Source organism: Melozone crissalis, unplaced genomic scaffold, assembly GCF_028551555.1.
Source record: "Melozone crissalis strain CALT ecotype California unplaced genomic scaffold, PUWL_Pcris_2 ptg000016l_1, whole genome shotgun sequence".
Taxonomy (NCBI): Eukaryota; Metazoa; Chordata; class Aves; order Passeriformes; family Passerellidae; genus Melozone; species Melozone crissalis.
Window position 1 is genome coordinate 11,275,039 of NW_026535794.1, and position 14,155 is coordinate 11,289,193.

Sequence of the window (14,155 nt, forward strand, 5' to 3'; positions counted from 1 at the left end):
TTATAAACCCATAAAAATACTTTCTTCCATATTCTTATTCCTGACTTTCATCTATCAGTAAAGTGTTTCTATACAAACCTAATTTAAATGAGGTTAAGTCTAGAATTGTGAACACTTTGTTAAACTACCATTATAAAAAATCCCTGGGTTCAGTAAGGTTTAGATTGCTGCATGCAGATAATCCTTTGTGATGAGTTTATGGCACTGGTGAAGGCTGAAACGGGGGGAAGTAACAGCATCAAGATCTATACAAAGTTTGTGTTTGTGCACTGAAGCACAGGAGCAATGCTGCCACTTCACTGAGCTACAGGGGCACTGGAGGAGAAACTGCAGTTCTAGTACTGACCTGCCACCTGTAATGGGAAGGTTACACCTTACAACCCTGAATATTTCAGATTAATATTTCAGATATGTAGAGAAAAAGGATCAGACTGAAATTTTGTGCCAAGCACATGCTGCTCTCATCCTCGGTTTAGCAAGACATTTTCTCTTTGGGACCTGATAGACAAAATTCTGTATCTGCTCAAGGCAAAATACATTGTCAAATGGGAAATATTTTCTTTTTGTCCCTACTTGTTCAATGATTACATAGAGGTTTGTAAAAATATGCATTATAAATGTGTTGCTTGAACAGTACATTTCAAATCCATGTTAAAAATTAATGCATGCCCCCCAAAAAATAAGGAGGAAGAAAGAGCCCTCACATCACTACTTTTTGAAATACAGCCAGTGACTGCTCAGATGTCAGATTTTGCAGCATGTGTAAATTCATGGAGCTGCTCTCATCTACTTTGTGTAACACATCCAGAATTAAAGCATTCTGTAATCCTGCAAAGACCGATGCCAAGAAAAACTGAGGGGCTTTAAGAACTGTTAAACAAAAGTTTTCTTTCAGCTTCTGTATGCACAGGGCTTCTACTTCAGGATCTGTTTTGCCAGCTTTTGCTCCAAGCTCAACTAGAAAAACAGAACTTTTTTCCATAGATCTGTGCCCTGCTGCCCTGCCCACATCATGCTGCTTCACTGGTGTTTAATGGGCAGAGCACTGCATGACAGAGATTATTCTCCATGTGGCTTCACATCTGGAAAGAAAACAACAGTCCAAGGGTTTAGGCAAGGTGGTTTAATTATAAAGTTAGATTTAAAAAGTATTTGAGAACTTCTCCATTGCCTACAGCTGGCTATCATGGCAGATTGCACTGAATTCAACATAGCTGCTACATCCCATCACTGCTCCCTCACCTGATAATATTTCCTTTGAAACAATTCATCAGTTCTGGCTCATACACAACAAACTTAGCTCTAAATCCTTGAACCACTGGAGGTGCTGGTACATGGAAGCTTCAGTGCTGCAGTCACAACAGGGATGAAAAAGAGAAACCTTGACCATGGGAAAAGTTAATTTTACCCCAAATCCAGACACAGGATCATTACAACCATGTTTACTTTTAATGATAAATTGCATGACATCCTATTTCATCAGGCTCTGGGAGAACTTAAAAACTAGTTTGAGTAGTGTGCTAACAGAAGAAATCACACTTTTTTGAAGACCCTCCTTTCCCCCAGTCTATAATTAAAATTGAAGCACCGTTCAGTATCTGTCTTACTGAAAAAGCCTCCTAAGTTACTATTGACTGCAAGATCAAAAGGGATTAGCTCTGGTACTCTTGTACAATTTCTAATTAACTGACATCAAGACCCAGTGTAAGCCCACAAATGTTAAGTCTTGAATTGTGGGATTCAGGGGGTTTGAGTTATCTGGGAATGACTATTACAGGAAAAGAAAAGCCCTTGTATTAAAATGCCTTGTTTTCTGAAAATGGAGAAGAGCCATTTAGTGCACATCCTGTCTCCAAAGCCAGAGTACTGACATTAGACAGGTACCACTTACATTTGCTGTAATTAACATCTTTTTAAAAAATTTGAGATGTCCAGTACTCAACCATCAAATAATCAGAAAAGCCTGGTGGGGGGAAAACCCCCAAACAGTGTTTATTATCTAAAGCTTTAACACATTTGTTAGCACTTCAAAGTCAGACTTACTCCACACAGGCAATCCAATTACTTAAGCTTTTATGGGTTTGCTTAATTATAGAGTACAGTAGCTGAAGAGATTTGCTTTCTGCAATTAAAAATAATCCTGATTACTTTGAATTGCTTTTTCCTTCTGGCAGTTGGTCTCAACATCACAGCAGAGCCCACAGTCATGTGTAATCATTATTTAATGTGTGGCTGAGTTCAATGGGAACAGCCCAGCCCTCCTGCCTGAGCTGGGCAGGAGGTGCCTGGCTCCCTCCCAGGTGTGCAGGGCACACAGGCTGAGGATCTTTCACCAGGCACTGGAGGAGGAACCCAGGGGTTTCATGCTACTGTTACCCATTTTACATGAGATCTTAACAGAACCAAGGGTGAGGGGGAAGAGGTGACAAAGACAGAAGAAAAAACATTGGCCATGACCTCTGTATGAATTAAACAGCCTCCATGTGGAGCAATGCTCTGCAGGTACATCATGATTTCCCAGTGTTAATGAGACAACACATCACTGCTACCTTCAGCACCTTTTATCCCAGCTATTCACATTCGGTGTATTTTTTCATGCTCAACAAATTTGTTCAAGTTATTCAAGTTATCCCACCACTTAAAGAGAAAGGTCTCTGCTATCAGCTTGAACCACGGAGTAATCTTAACTTCATTCCTGGCAGCTTTGTCCAGGAGCTGTTTCAGTTCTTTCTGTGTCACGTAGCAGTAGCTCTGGATCTCGTTGGGGTCAGGATTCAGGGTCACATCCTTCTGCACAAATAAGATATAGTCTATCTCATGTTCTCCCCAGATGCCATCAGACTTGGCCTTGTAGTGAATTCGAGTCAGGTAAGAGATGTCTTCTGGAGGTACCTACAAAAAAACACTTGTCAGAAGTGCTGCCAGACCAGAACTGCACTGCTGGGCATTGCAATACAATTTATCAGCTATCATCCTCCTCCTTAGAAATTATTTGTTCCCAAGTGTACAACTGCAATGCACTTTTTCACAAAGAATTGCTAGGAAAAAAAAAACCTTAAAGCAGTTTGATGGTGTGAATTGCACAGCATTTCTCTAGCCAGACTCACCCTGTAATACTGGGAGTGTATTTCTCCTATATGGCATGTTTTAAATAATGCTGACCAGACTTTATTGCACACTCACTGAGCCCCGGTGAACACAAACACTGGCACCTACCCCTCATCTCTCAAGGAAAAGAGTTGACAACCTGAGACCAAGGTCAGAACCAGGTACTGACAGACCAAGTGTAACCCTGCCCTCCAGGGATCTCTGGAAGCTCACTCAGTTCTCTGCATCTCCCAAGATGAGTTCATTTTTGGTTTGAAGCTGACTCTGCCTGTCACACACAGTCTGTAAGCTGGCAAGTGCTGCCAAGAATTCCTGTTTGTCCCTCCTTTCTTTACCTGCTCCATGGGAATTCCCAGCTCTGCCTTCAGCCGTCTCTGCGCTGCTCTCCGAACACCAAGGGCATCATTTTCTTCCAGTTCTTGTGGGTGGCTCAGAGGGTGACTGCAACAAGTGTTGGTAAAACAATCTGCAACAAGTTCAATCACTTCAGTTTTGACACATATAAGGACCTGGGAAAAAACCCCAAAAAACCACAACACCAAAATCCCCCAGAGACAAAGGCCAGTTATTGAACACATCCCAGCTTCATTTCTGTTTTGCAGACAAGGGTCACAGACAGGGGATATTGATATCTCTCATTTTCCTCTACATATTTTGCACCGGGATTTGCCTCTGCCAAGCACTGCTTTGCAGGCTACTGTTTGATACACATGAGGACAGGCCTTCTTATCCCCAACACATCTACTTAGAGAGCCAGTCTGTAAAGGCCTTGTTTATCTCTCAAATGCTAATTAAAATTACTTTGGGGAGCTCATATGTAACAGAATAATGAAAATATTCCCAGAGCTTCAAGAACAGCTGGCAGTAAGTAGAATGAAATACAAAGTTTATATCTGTGTTTAAAGGACAAACAATCTATACTCTGTTTTTAACTTTTTCCTTCTCTGCTAACCAGTCAAAATGCTCAAACATGGTTTGTAGATATTCTAACTCTATTTTAGATGCTTGGTTTGTAGATATTCTAACTTTATTTTAGATGCTTTTGAGCTTGACTTTTATAGACAAAAGGTTGAAACAAGTTCTAAAGTAAACATTCCCTTGGGAAAAAGAAAAAGGTCTTCCTTCCTCAAGTTGGAAACACTTGATTTTGTTTTCCACTGAAAATTCTGCAACAGACAGCTTCATGCTCCCTCCAGCACACCTCATGTGAGCTGTTTCTATTTGATCCCCTCCTTATTTTTATGCCTCTCTATTTGCATTTGACAGTTCAGGAGTGTTCACAAGTCATGCACTGCATGGTCTGGCCTCACTTCTGGCAGAGTTAAACAAGAGTTTGTTAAGACAACACAAAGGTCCACAGATGTGCCAGGCACCAGGGCTCTGCTGCACATCAGCCTTTACCAGGGCAATGGGACACTCTGCACAGCCACCAGAGCCATTTCTTCAACTCCCATAAATGTCATGCAGCAGAGGGGTGAACACCACACCCTCTGCCCTTGCACCAACAGGACCAAACAAGTCAGGGATAACCACTTCCCAAGAATATATATAACAATACACAAGCCTTCCCATTATCTTACTTCACCCACAAGGTAATTTGAACTCCCAAAAGTACTGGAAGAATGTCCTCTCCAAAGCAGTAAATTCTAAAACCTCAGAATGAGTCCAGTGCAGGATTGGATTGATGTATTTTTTTAAAGCATTGATCTAAATAAAGAATTTCTATAAGTACAGTGTTTCAGCACTAACCTGGAAATGTAATTTTTGCATTTGACCTCTGCTGCAGCAGCAGTTTATTTTCTGTATTAAATAAGAAAACACTGAAAGCTCGGTGCAGCAAACCTAAAAATTAAAAAACAAACAACAAAACTGAGATATTTAACACAAGAGAAAAAAAGTATATAAAGACAGTTAAGGGCTTATAATGGCCTCATTTTTACATAATCCAATTTTAAATTAATATGTTATAAACCAGGGATTCCATCAATAACTCAAGAGCTATTATTCAGGTTTCTAAGTCAGCTTATGCAAAACATGGAATTAGAAGAGTTCCTAGAATAAAAATGCAACAGAAGAGTTCTTCTAAACTCAGTCAGTTCACCATTCTGAACGTGCACATTTGGGCAAGCTTCCAAAGAGAGCTTGGCACCCATAAAATTACAATCAAAAAGAGATGACTCAAATTCCTAAAAAACTGAATTTCAAGACCCTTCAAGAATTGCAAAAGCAGAACAAAAATAGGCTCCATTAAAAACAGTATAATTGCTGTTTTCTTCACCTTTTAGGTCTGTTATTCCTCACTCTTCAGGAAGATGCTTTCCCTAAGTACATAAAAAGAGGTCACACACTACCAGGAGAGACTGCTGAATTTGACCAACCCAAAATCAGTGAAACCCTTTCCTATTAGCAGTGTTTGAATTAGAACTCTGGGTGAACTACTTTAAAATGAAATCCTTTCCTACTTGAAAAGAACTCAGCAAAGAAGCAAACAGCATTCTTCAGAAAAAGCTACACAGAACCAGGTATCCAAAATAGGAAAAAATACTGCTCTATCTTCAAAATGTGATTTAAAATATTTATCAAGCTTGTATGTGCAATCACACATTTCTCTCCTTTGCAATTGCCTCTAATTGAGTGTTCCTCTATTCTGCAGAATTTTAACATTAAATAATTTATGCTGAGGAGGAAGGGCCTATGAGGAGACACTTACTCTGGTTTGATCCAACACTCACCTGAGATCAAGGCTTTAATTTAACCCTGACTATGCTTCTGAAAATATTTGATCAACTTAATGGTTCAATTAGGAGATAAGCAGCCATACCTTTGTCAATGTTTTCATTCAAGTGACAGTTTTTCTTGGTCTCTGCTCCAATCTTATTGTCATTTTCATCAATAAGGATGCACATCTCTGCCAAGAGCTGCACCTGCTGCTCATCCAGGTGATCTGTGTTTACTTCAGGCATCCTGATGGTAGCACACGTTCCACTGAAGGCAGACAATGAAGAGTCAATCACTAAAAAAAACCCTCCATAAGACTCTGGGCAGTGGGAGAAATAACCCAATGTCTTGTTTCTCTGATGTGGTGTAAATTGCACACCAGTTTTATTTTGAGAGGGTTTATATGCTTTTAGCTTCCTGAAATTTCTTACCCACAATACAAACCCCATAGCAACACGTGACAGGTGCTTGAAACACTTTTATTTCTCAGGAAGGCCTTGCAGCAGCTGTTGCAGGACAGCCATGCTGCTGAGCATAACATTTTTATGGGCTGTGAGTGGCAGGAATTCCAGTTCCAAAGTTCAAGCCGTGCACCAGCTGCTTTATAACGCCAGGCATCCCGTACACGAGGATTTATCCTCTCCACAGTCTTTAAAGGCTCGGGAACAGGGGTTCAACCCGAGGCACCTCCAAAGCAAAACCTGCCCTGCCCGAGCCTCTGCTGCTCCCGGCAGCCCAAGGGACCACAGGGGCCACCCGGGGATCTGCCCAGGCCTCTGCTGCTCCCGGCAGCCCAAAGCAAATCCCAGAGCGGGCCAGGCTGAAGGGACCACAGGGGTCACCCGGGGAGCTCCCTGCTGTGCCCGGCTCATCCCGGAGCACACGGGATCGCTTTCAGACAGATCTGCAGCATCCCCGGGGCGGGGGCTCACACCGACTCCTGTTCCAAGGGAATAGGGAAAGGAATTCCTTCCTCAGGCTCAGGTGAATTCCCGTGCATCTGCCCCTTGCCTTACTGCTCAGCAATGAGGACCATCCCCTTGGCACCCTCCCACGGATATTTATAGATATTAACGATGTCTCCTCTCAGCTGTCTCTCCTCAAGGCTGAACAGACCCAGCCTTCTCAGGCAGGAGATGCGCCAGTCCCTTCATGACCTTCGCTGCCTTCCGACAGAGCCGCTCCGGGAGGCCCACGTCTCTCGGGCACGGAGGAGTCCAGAACCGGACGCAGCGTTCTGGAGGCTCCTCGGCAGGACTGAGGGCAGAGTGGCCGCTCTGGGCCCGCCCGGCAGCTCTCCCGTGCCCCGCTCTCCCTGCCCCGTTCCCCGCTCACCTCGCAGTCCGTGCGCTCGGCCCCCGCCGCTCTCCCCTCACGCCGGGGCCGCTCCGAGGGGCCGCGCTCCGGGCCCGGAGCAGCGCGCGCCACATCGCACGTCACTACCCGCCCGCCAATGGCGCCGCCGCCCGGCGCTGACGTCACCGCATCGCCCGATCGCCCCACTGCGGCGCGGGAGGCGGCACCAGCAGTGACAGGTGGGGGAGGCGGAGGCCGCGGCCAATCGCGAAACAGCACCGAGCGGCGCTGGCCAATAGAGACAGGGAGCGGCGGCGAGTTGGCCAATGGGCGCGGGGCGGTGCGGTGGGCGGGGTGTGTAGCCGTGCCCACAGTCGGTACCGGGGAGGGTCAGAGCTGGGGCCGGGTCGGGCTCCTGAGCGAGGGAAGCCTTTGGCTTCTGACGGGAATCACAGAATCAGTGAGGCTGTAAAGGACCTCTGAGGTCATCGAGTCCAGCCTGTGACCGGACAGTACCATGCCAACCATGGCATTGAGTGCCGCATCCACACTTTGCTTAAACACCTCCAGGGACTGTGACTCCACCGCCTCCCTGGGCAGCCCATTCCAATGTCTAAACTTGAATGTCTCTAACATTCCGCGCTGCTTATGGTCTTTTCACCCACCCACGAAAACCGAAGGGCTGTGCCCAAGTCTCGGCTCCTACAAATGTGCCGGTGTTTGTGGCAAACACTTCTAGCACCGAATTTCTGTTCGGTTCTGGGAGCGCTCCAGGCGGCGGTCATAAGCCCGGGACTGCAGAGTACCGGGGGGGTTTGGCACATCTCATCCTGGATGCTTTTCTTTGATCCGCAGTAGCATCCTTCGAGCTCAGGAGGTTCGGATGAACACCGGCTCCCTCCGGCGCTGAGCCACGGCTGGTGGAAGGCAGCTCCTGTGCTGTCACTGTTGGGTTGGACGTGATATACACACGTGGTCAGGGTTAAAGAAGAAAAAAGTTTTTATTCTGAGCGTTCTCTAGCTTATATACTCTTAACAAGGCGTGATCTTAAGTCATTAACTGTGATGGTGTTTGCAGGGGTCCCAGGACGAGGGAAGAGATGTGAATCTTGACTCCATGTTTCAGAAGGCTGATTTATTATTTTATGAAACATATTATATTAAAAGAAAATGATATATTAAAACTACACTAAAAGAATAGAAGAAGGGATTTCATCAGAAGGCTAGCAAAGGAAAGGAATGGAATGATAATAAAGTCTTGTGACTGCTCACAGCCTCGGCATAGGTGGCTGTCATTGATCATCAAATAAAAACAATTTCACATGCTGGGTAACCAATTCTCCAAATCACATTCAAAAGCAGCAAAACATGGAGAAGCTGAAGCTTCTCAGCTTCTCAGGAGAAAAGATCCTGGCAAAAGGATTTTTCATACAATATGTCTGTGACAATTAACTACATCACAATAACTTATATTCATTGGTGCAAAGCAATTAATGTTAATATAATTGGCAAAAGTTTTACAGAAATTTAATAAGGCACATCTACTTGTATACACATCTACTTATGCATGTAGTCTAGCTTACAAAAATCGTCATGTATCTTTTCTAATCTGTTTCTGTGCTGATGGCTTTGTCTTCTTCTTTGCTATGGATACACTCGAAAACCATCAATTGTTATTTCTTCTATTAACTCAGCTTTGTTGCAGGCCAGCTGTCAAACCCCTCCACACTGTGCTAGTCAAGCTCTGGAATTGCCCGGCTCTGTGAGCTCTTGAGGGCAGAGAAAGCAACAAACAAACATCCTGGGCAGCAGTGGAGCACAGGCAGGATGTCAAGGTGAACTGGTCAGATATGGGAGTTTAGATATGCACAGATAACAAATTAGAAAAACTTCAATACCAGCCTCTAGAAACTTCACACCATCATAGCTAAAAACCTTCTCAGCAAGACTTTTGCTGGCTTATTGCTCGTCCACAGATTTGGGTTTATGACTGGATGCCATAAAAAGCCTAGAAATGACATTTCACATGTCTTGGAGGTATGGCTTGCTCTGATTCACACTCAGATCAAGTTCCAGCATTTCAGTCTGGTTTGCTTGAATTTTCCTGTGAACAGGACAGATGGCCTGTCACTGAGAGATATCATTAACAGCACAAATGTTCAAATGGACAGTTAATATTTTTCAATGGAGGGGGGATGAGGTGGGTTATCTTACAGCATTCCCCTGTGCAGAGCTTGCTGAAAGAAAGAAGAGTGGAGGTGATTTGAGTGAAAGCCCCTTGAAACCAGCAGAGCATCAAAAGTCAAAAAAAGAAAAAAAAAGAAGACTGTAACCATGTGTTGGCTGCTACATATCCTTTTAACTACATAAACCATAATGTTATCTACTAAAGTTAATATTGTGTTATTCATTAATAAGCTACAAATTTAATGTTATCACAGGACTGTTGATAATAAATATGTACTCTCAGAAAGGACAGAAATGTACACAGATTGATTTTTATTGAGTTTACTTTTCCTTACTTTACAGATTACTTATTGCTGAGTCACTGGCACAAAAGAACAGTAATTGGAGACTGAGATATACTGGTATATCTTCATAGATATACTGAGAACATCCTTCACCACATGAATCACTCGCTTGTTTCATTGTTCTAGATAAAAATAAACAAACAAAACTGTAATTTTTTCTTCTATCATTTTCCTAAAGTAACAAAACAAGCTACACAGATCCACCAAAAAAAAAAAAAAAAACCCAAAAAAACCAACCAAAAAACCAAACCAACTACTGAGATGGACACAGAAACCAGCATTTCATATGATGCCAACAGAGTTAACAAGCAAATCTCCTGCTAGTGAAGCTCTTTTAGAACAGAAACTACTCCCCTGGGAGGCAGAGATGTGTCTGTGCCTGGGGCACAGCTGGCATGGGACATTGGCAGGAGTACACAGTGACCTTGAGGCTGCACAGCAGAGGGAAACCAGGAGAAATGTGTTTATGGATGATAGAGAAAAGAGACTTTTCTTCCTAGCAATAACTACTGAAAGTTTCTATACAGGCACTTCAGAATCTGACAGTCAGAAACAATTCCAGCTTCTGTCTTGCACAGAAAAACAAAGCAATTCACCTGAGTCAATGCTGGTGAGCAGCAAGAAGTGGCAACAAGTTCTGGTGGATAATGAGAGGCAAAGAAGCAGGGACAAAGGATGACAGAGACAAAACAAACCATTTTCACAAAACAAACAAGGGATAAACTTCCCTTAACCAGATGCCAGGTTTTATGTCCCCTGTATCATCTTTCCTTTTGCTCCCCTCCAGACTTGCTCCTCGCCTTCAAAGCTCTGTGTTGAACATAAAGCATGTTAATTTTTGTAATGGTATGCACTTCACTGTAACCTCAGAACTTGTACTCCACCCTGCATAAACAGAATGCCTGAAGTGACATACAAATGCTTTTGAGACTTAGTTTTTGCATCTCCTGAAGTCCCCTGACTGTTTTCAAACATCCAGCTACCAAGGGAAAGACAGTTTCCTGTAACAACTGGAAAGTCTTTCATTGACCTGAAAATCCAACCAGTTGTAAACCCCTGACATAGTTTTGATGCCTACTAAGAGAAAGGGGAGTGCAATACCCACCAAACTCAAGGAAAACCTGTCAATTCTCCAGCAAGTTAAACAAGCTACAAGATGAAATAAATGCTGAACAAACCTGGGATTTGACCCCAGCCTAGAATGCATAAACTCCTGAAAAATGCTTGTTCTCAGTTTTCAGATTTTCCAAGGAAGATTAATGGGCTTCTTTCCCCCCCTTCACATCCAAATTTGTTCTTTTTCACCTTCCTGTTAACTTGCTCTGATGTTTAAGACTTCCACTTCACCCTTCTCAGCTACAGAGCTATCCTTGTTCCTGATCTCCCTAGAGAATTTCTCTTGCGAGTCCTTTCCTGCCTGGAGCCGTAGCTCTTCAGAAAATATTTGTCTAAATGATCCACTCGTGTGCTTAGTGAGAAACAACCTGGGTTTTATCTGAAATGAGAAGTAAATTCTTCCCAGTCTTAGCTAATCTCCTGTTCCCTTGACTCTTCTTAAAAGGCCTCTTTCAGGGAAGTGGGTTGGCTTCAGCTCGCTTCGGAGAAGACAGATGTCTTTGTAGTAAGAATGTAATACATATATGCTAAATATCTAAGTAGGATGTTGTATTTGCATTTGTTCTGCTTTCTCAAGCTGATGGAAAGAGTGCTGTGATGGATGGCTTCCAAATGTTTTTATACAGCATAAGGTGAATGAATAATGGTATAGGAAACCTCTCTTCTAGGAAGGAGTTATTAGACGGTTTCCTATATGAATCAAGAAATAACCCTTGAGTCCTTTTCTCTCTTAAATTTTTTTGGTCAGTTGGTTTGGTTTTGTTTTTATTTCTTTTGGTTTGAGCTCTGGACAGAAGGCTTTGCCTTTTCCTGCTACATTTACACGTTTGAAAAATGCTAATTTGGGAGGTTCAGCTATTGCTCTGTTGTGTTACTGATTTCCCAAGCCTCCTGTCTTGTCTTCTCTAGTCCAGCCATGGGTGCAGAAGTAGATTTGTCCAGGACAACCTAACTTTCCCCACTCTATTTACTGTATTTTTATTGAGAAACCTATTGAAAAGGTGCTGACCAGTACTGCCCTGTTTCCCTAGGCTCCTGTATTGCTATTTATATCTCTTGTTCTGTATCAGGTAGTTTGTGAAAAGCAGTCTTTTGTTCTGTACTTGCTCCTACACATTACATAGCACCTGCTACTCTTGCAGTGCCGTGACAAAACCAAACCAGCAGCAGAGCTAGAGTGACAACAGGCCACTTGTCATTTTCTTCTCATGAAAAAGCAACTGCATCCATACAGGGCCTGCTCATTTTCAGGTGAGGCGCCCTGTACCAAGGAAAAAATTGTCTAAGCCCATCTTTTTTCATTTCAGTATTTTGCATTTATTCAGGTAAAAAAATGGTCATCTCTGTAATGCACTCTGCTCCTGGGGAGTGTGCTGCTCCAGAGGAGAATGAAGCTGCCAGGTGTTCTCCCCAGGAAATCTCTAAGGTGGATCTTCGTGCTGGACATTTTTTTCCTTCATACATATAGCTAAAATTGTTACAGTACAGTTATATTAGTGTAAAGTAATTTTGGTAGGGATTATGAGGCTTAAAAATGTCTAGTTAGAAACTGAACAGCTGAGAACTCGAATTGTCACTTGGCTAAGATGGCTGAGCCACCCACAACTGCACCAACTCTAAAGAGAATTCAAAGCATCGAACTTCAAAGTTCATTCAAAGCATTTGGTCAGGTTGTGTTCAGCTTCCTCCTGGGCACCTCTGTTCCATCCCTTGTCCCTCTCCTTTTGCCTGTGCAGTCTCCCCTCTTTTCCATTCCTTGAAGCCATTTAGCTATTTAGTTTGCTCTCTTTTAGTGGCTTTGAAGAAGGGAATAGGCTAAAATTACAGGATGTTCTCAACCAATTAGTGATTTTGGAGATTGACCTCCAGTAATGAAAAATATGCTAGTAAAGAGGTAAACCACTATTTTTGTTGCTGTTTAATACAGCTTTAAGACATGACTGCACAGAAGTGAGTAGAAAGGAAAAAAGACAAATGAGAACTGCAGGCAGATTTGTAGTTGGGAAGCACATTAAAAGAAAATGTAATATTTCCAGCTCTCACTGGCACATGTTCTTCTGGCCTTTTTACAGACCTCTTCTAAGGCAGTTAAGATAATCTGCCGGAAGAGAGAAAATAATTAGGCGAAGGCCTCTTTTGACTTTCACTATCTGCTACAATGAATAAGAATTTTAGGTGGAGGTTTATTCCAAGTGCTAATCAGCAGAGGAATTAATCACATTTCAATTACGCCTTGTAGGCTTCAGAGTGAACAGCCTGCTCGCAGAACGTCGTGGTTAGCTTTGATGCGCTGCCCCTGTCACTCGGTCTGCAGACACAGCGGAAAAATTCCACATTCAGTACCTCCCAGCCCTTCTGTATTAAAACATATGGAATTCCAGCAAAGCTTCATCTCCTTTGTCAGCCCACCTGATGCAGTGTTACTGGAGGTAACTGACTAACCAAAGCAGCAGCAGTTTCAGTTCGGTAACAGTAACGGTGAGGGAGCACAGCGTTACCCCGGGGGGCCGTGCTCGGCATGGCACACACCCCGCTGTTCAACCTCCGGCACTGCGGGACCCGGGAGCAGCGGGGCCGGGGAGTGCGGGGTGCCGGGGCAGCTCCTGCCCGGCCCCGCCCCGCCGAGCCCGCGGGGCTCTCCTTGAGGCCGGGACCCTGCCAAGCCCGCGGGGCTCTCCCTGAGGCCGGAGCATTCCCGAGCCCGCGGGCAGTGTCGGGCTGAGGCGCCCCCTATTCCCGAGCCTGCGGGCACTGCCCGCGCGCGGGAAGCCCTCCCTGAGGCCGGGGCGTTCCCGAGGTGCCGGGCCGTGCCGGGCGGGAGGCTGTGCCTGTTCCCGAGCCCCCGGGCCGTGCCGGGCGGGAGGCTCTCCCTGAGGCCAGGGCACTGCCAAGTCCCCGGGCCGTGCTGGGCGGGAGGCTCTCCCTGAGGCCGGGGCGTTCCCGAGCCCGCGGGCAGTGCCGGGCGGGAGGGAGGCTGTCCCGGTGCCAGCCCGTCGCCATCGCGCCTCGGAGCGGGGGCCGCGCCGCTTCCGCCGGATGTCGCCGCGAGGGCTCGGCACCGGGGAGGCGCGTCCTGCCCGAGCGGCGCCGCGATCATCGCCGCTGCTGCTGCTGCCGCTGCTGCTGTCTCCGCTGCTGCCCCTCCCGCCTTCTCCTCCTCGTTGTCCTCATCCTTCCCCTCCTCTTTCTCCGCGCCGCCTGCGGCCCTGCCCCTCCCCGCCCGCCGCCGCGGCTGTGGCTGACAGGTGAGTGCGGGGGCAGCGGGGCGCGGACCCTCCGCCATGTTCGCGGCCGCCCGCGAGGCTGAGGGCTGCGGGGCTCCGGGCGGGCTCCGGGGCAGCGGCGGCGGCACCACGGCCGCGCTACCTGCGCCGTGCCGCCGCCGC

General features: G+C 45.4%; 2 protein-coding genes across 4 annotated transcripts in view; one reads left to right on the plus strand and one right to left on the minus strand.

Annotated features, from left to right (window-relative positions):
- Nucleotides 1-1,520: 1,520 nt before the first annotated feature.
- Nucleotides 1,521-7,266, minus strand: IDI1 (isopentenyl-diphosphate delta isomerase 1). Of its 2 annotated transcripts, none has more exons than XM_054273281.1 (5): nucleotides 7,162-7,266; nucleotides 5,930-6,093; nucleotides 4,858-4,950; nucleotides 3,444-3,574; nucleotides 1,521-2,892 (listed from the first exon to the last, which is right to left on the minus strand). In XM_054273281.1, the coding sequence occupies exons 1-5, from the start codon at nucleotides 7,254-7,256 to the stop codon at nucleotides 2,575-2,577; spliced, it is 801 nt and encodes a 266-aa protein (XP_054129256.1). In that variant the 5' UTR covers nucleotides 7,257-7,266; the 3' UTR covers nucleotides 1,521-2,574. The 2 variants fall into 2 exon arrangements, with proteins under 2 accessions (XP_054129256.1, XP_054129257.1); XM_054273282.1 differs by lacking the exon at nucleotides 7,162-7,266 and adding an exon at nucleotides 6,984-7,004.
- Nucleotides 7,267-13,819: 6,553 nt separating this feature from the next.
- The window catches only part of WDR37 (WD repeat domain 37), a 45,368-nt gene continuing 45,032 nt past the window's right edge, over nucleotides 13,820-14,155 (plus strand). For both annotated transcript variants that reach the window (XM_054273279.1, XM_054273280.1), the window contains exon 1: nucleotides 13,820-14,014. The gene's annotated coding sequence lies outside the window, so the exon portion shown is untranslated. The remainder of the gene's footprint in view (nucleotides 14,015-14,155) is intronic.

Coding starts and splice junctions, on each gene's coding strand:
- IDI1 (XM_054273281.1), bottom strand. CDS start 7,256: ATGTGGCGCGCGCTGCTCCGGGCCCGGAGCGCGGCCCCTCGGAGCGGC. Junction 6,094..7,161: donor CCGAGCGCACGGACTGCGAG/GTGAGCGGGGAA, acceptor GTCTGCCTTCAG/TGGAACGTGTGCTACCATCA. Junction 2,893..3,443: donor TGGGAATTCCCATGGAGCAG/GTAAAGAAAGGA, acceptor GTTTTTTTGTAG/GTACCTCCAGAAGACATCTC.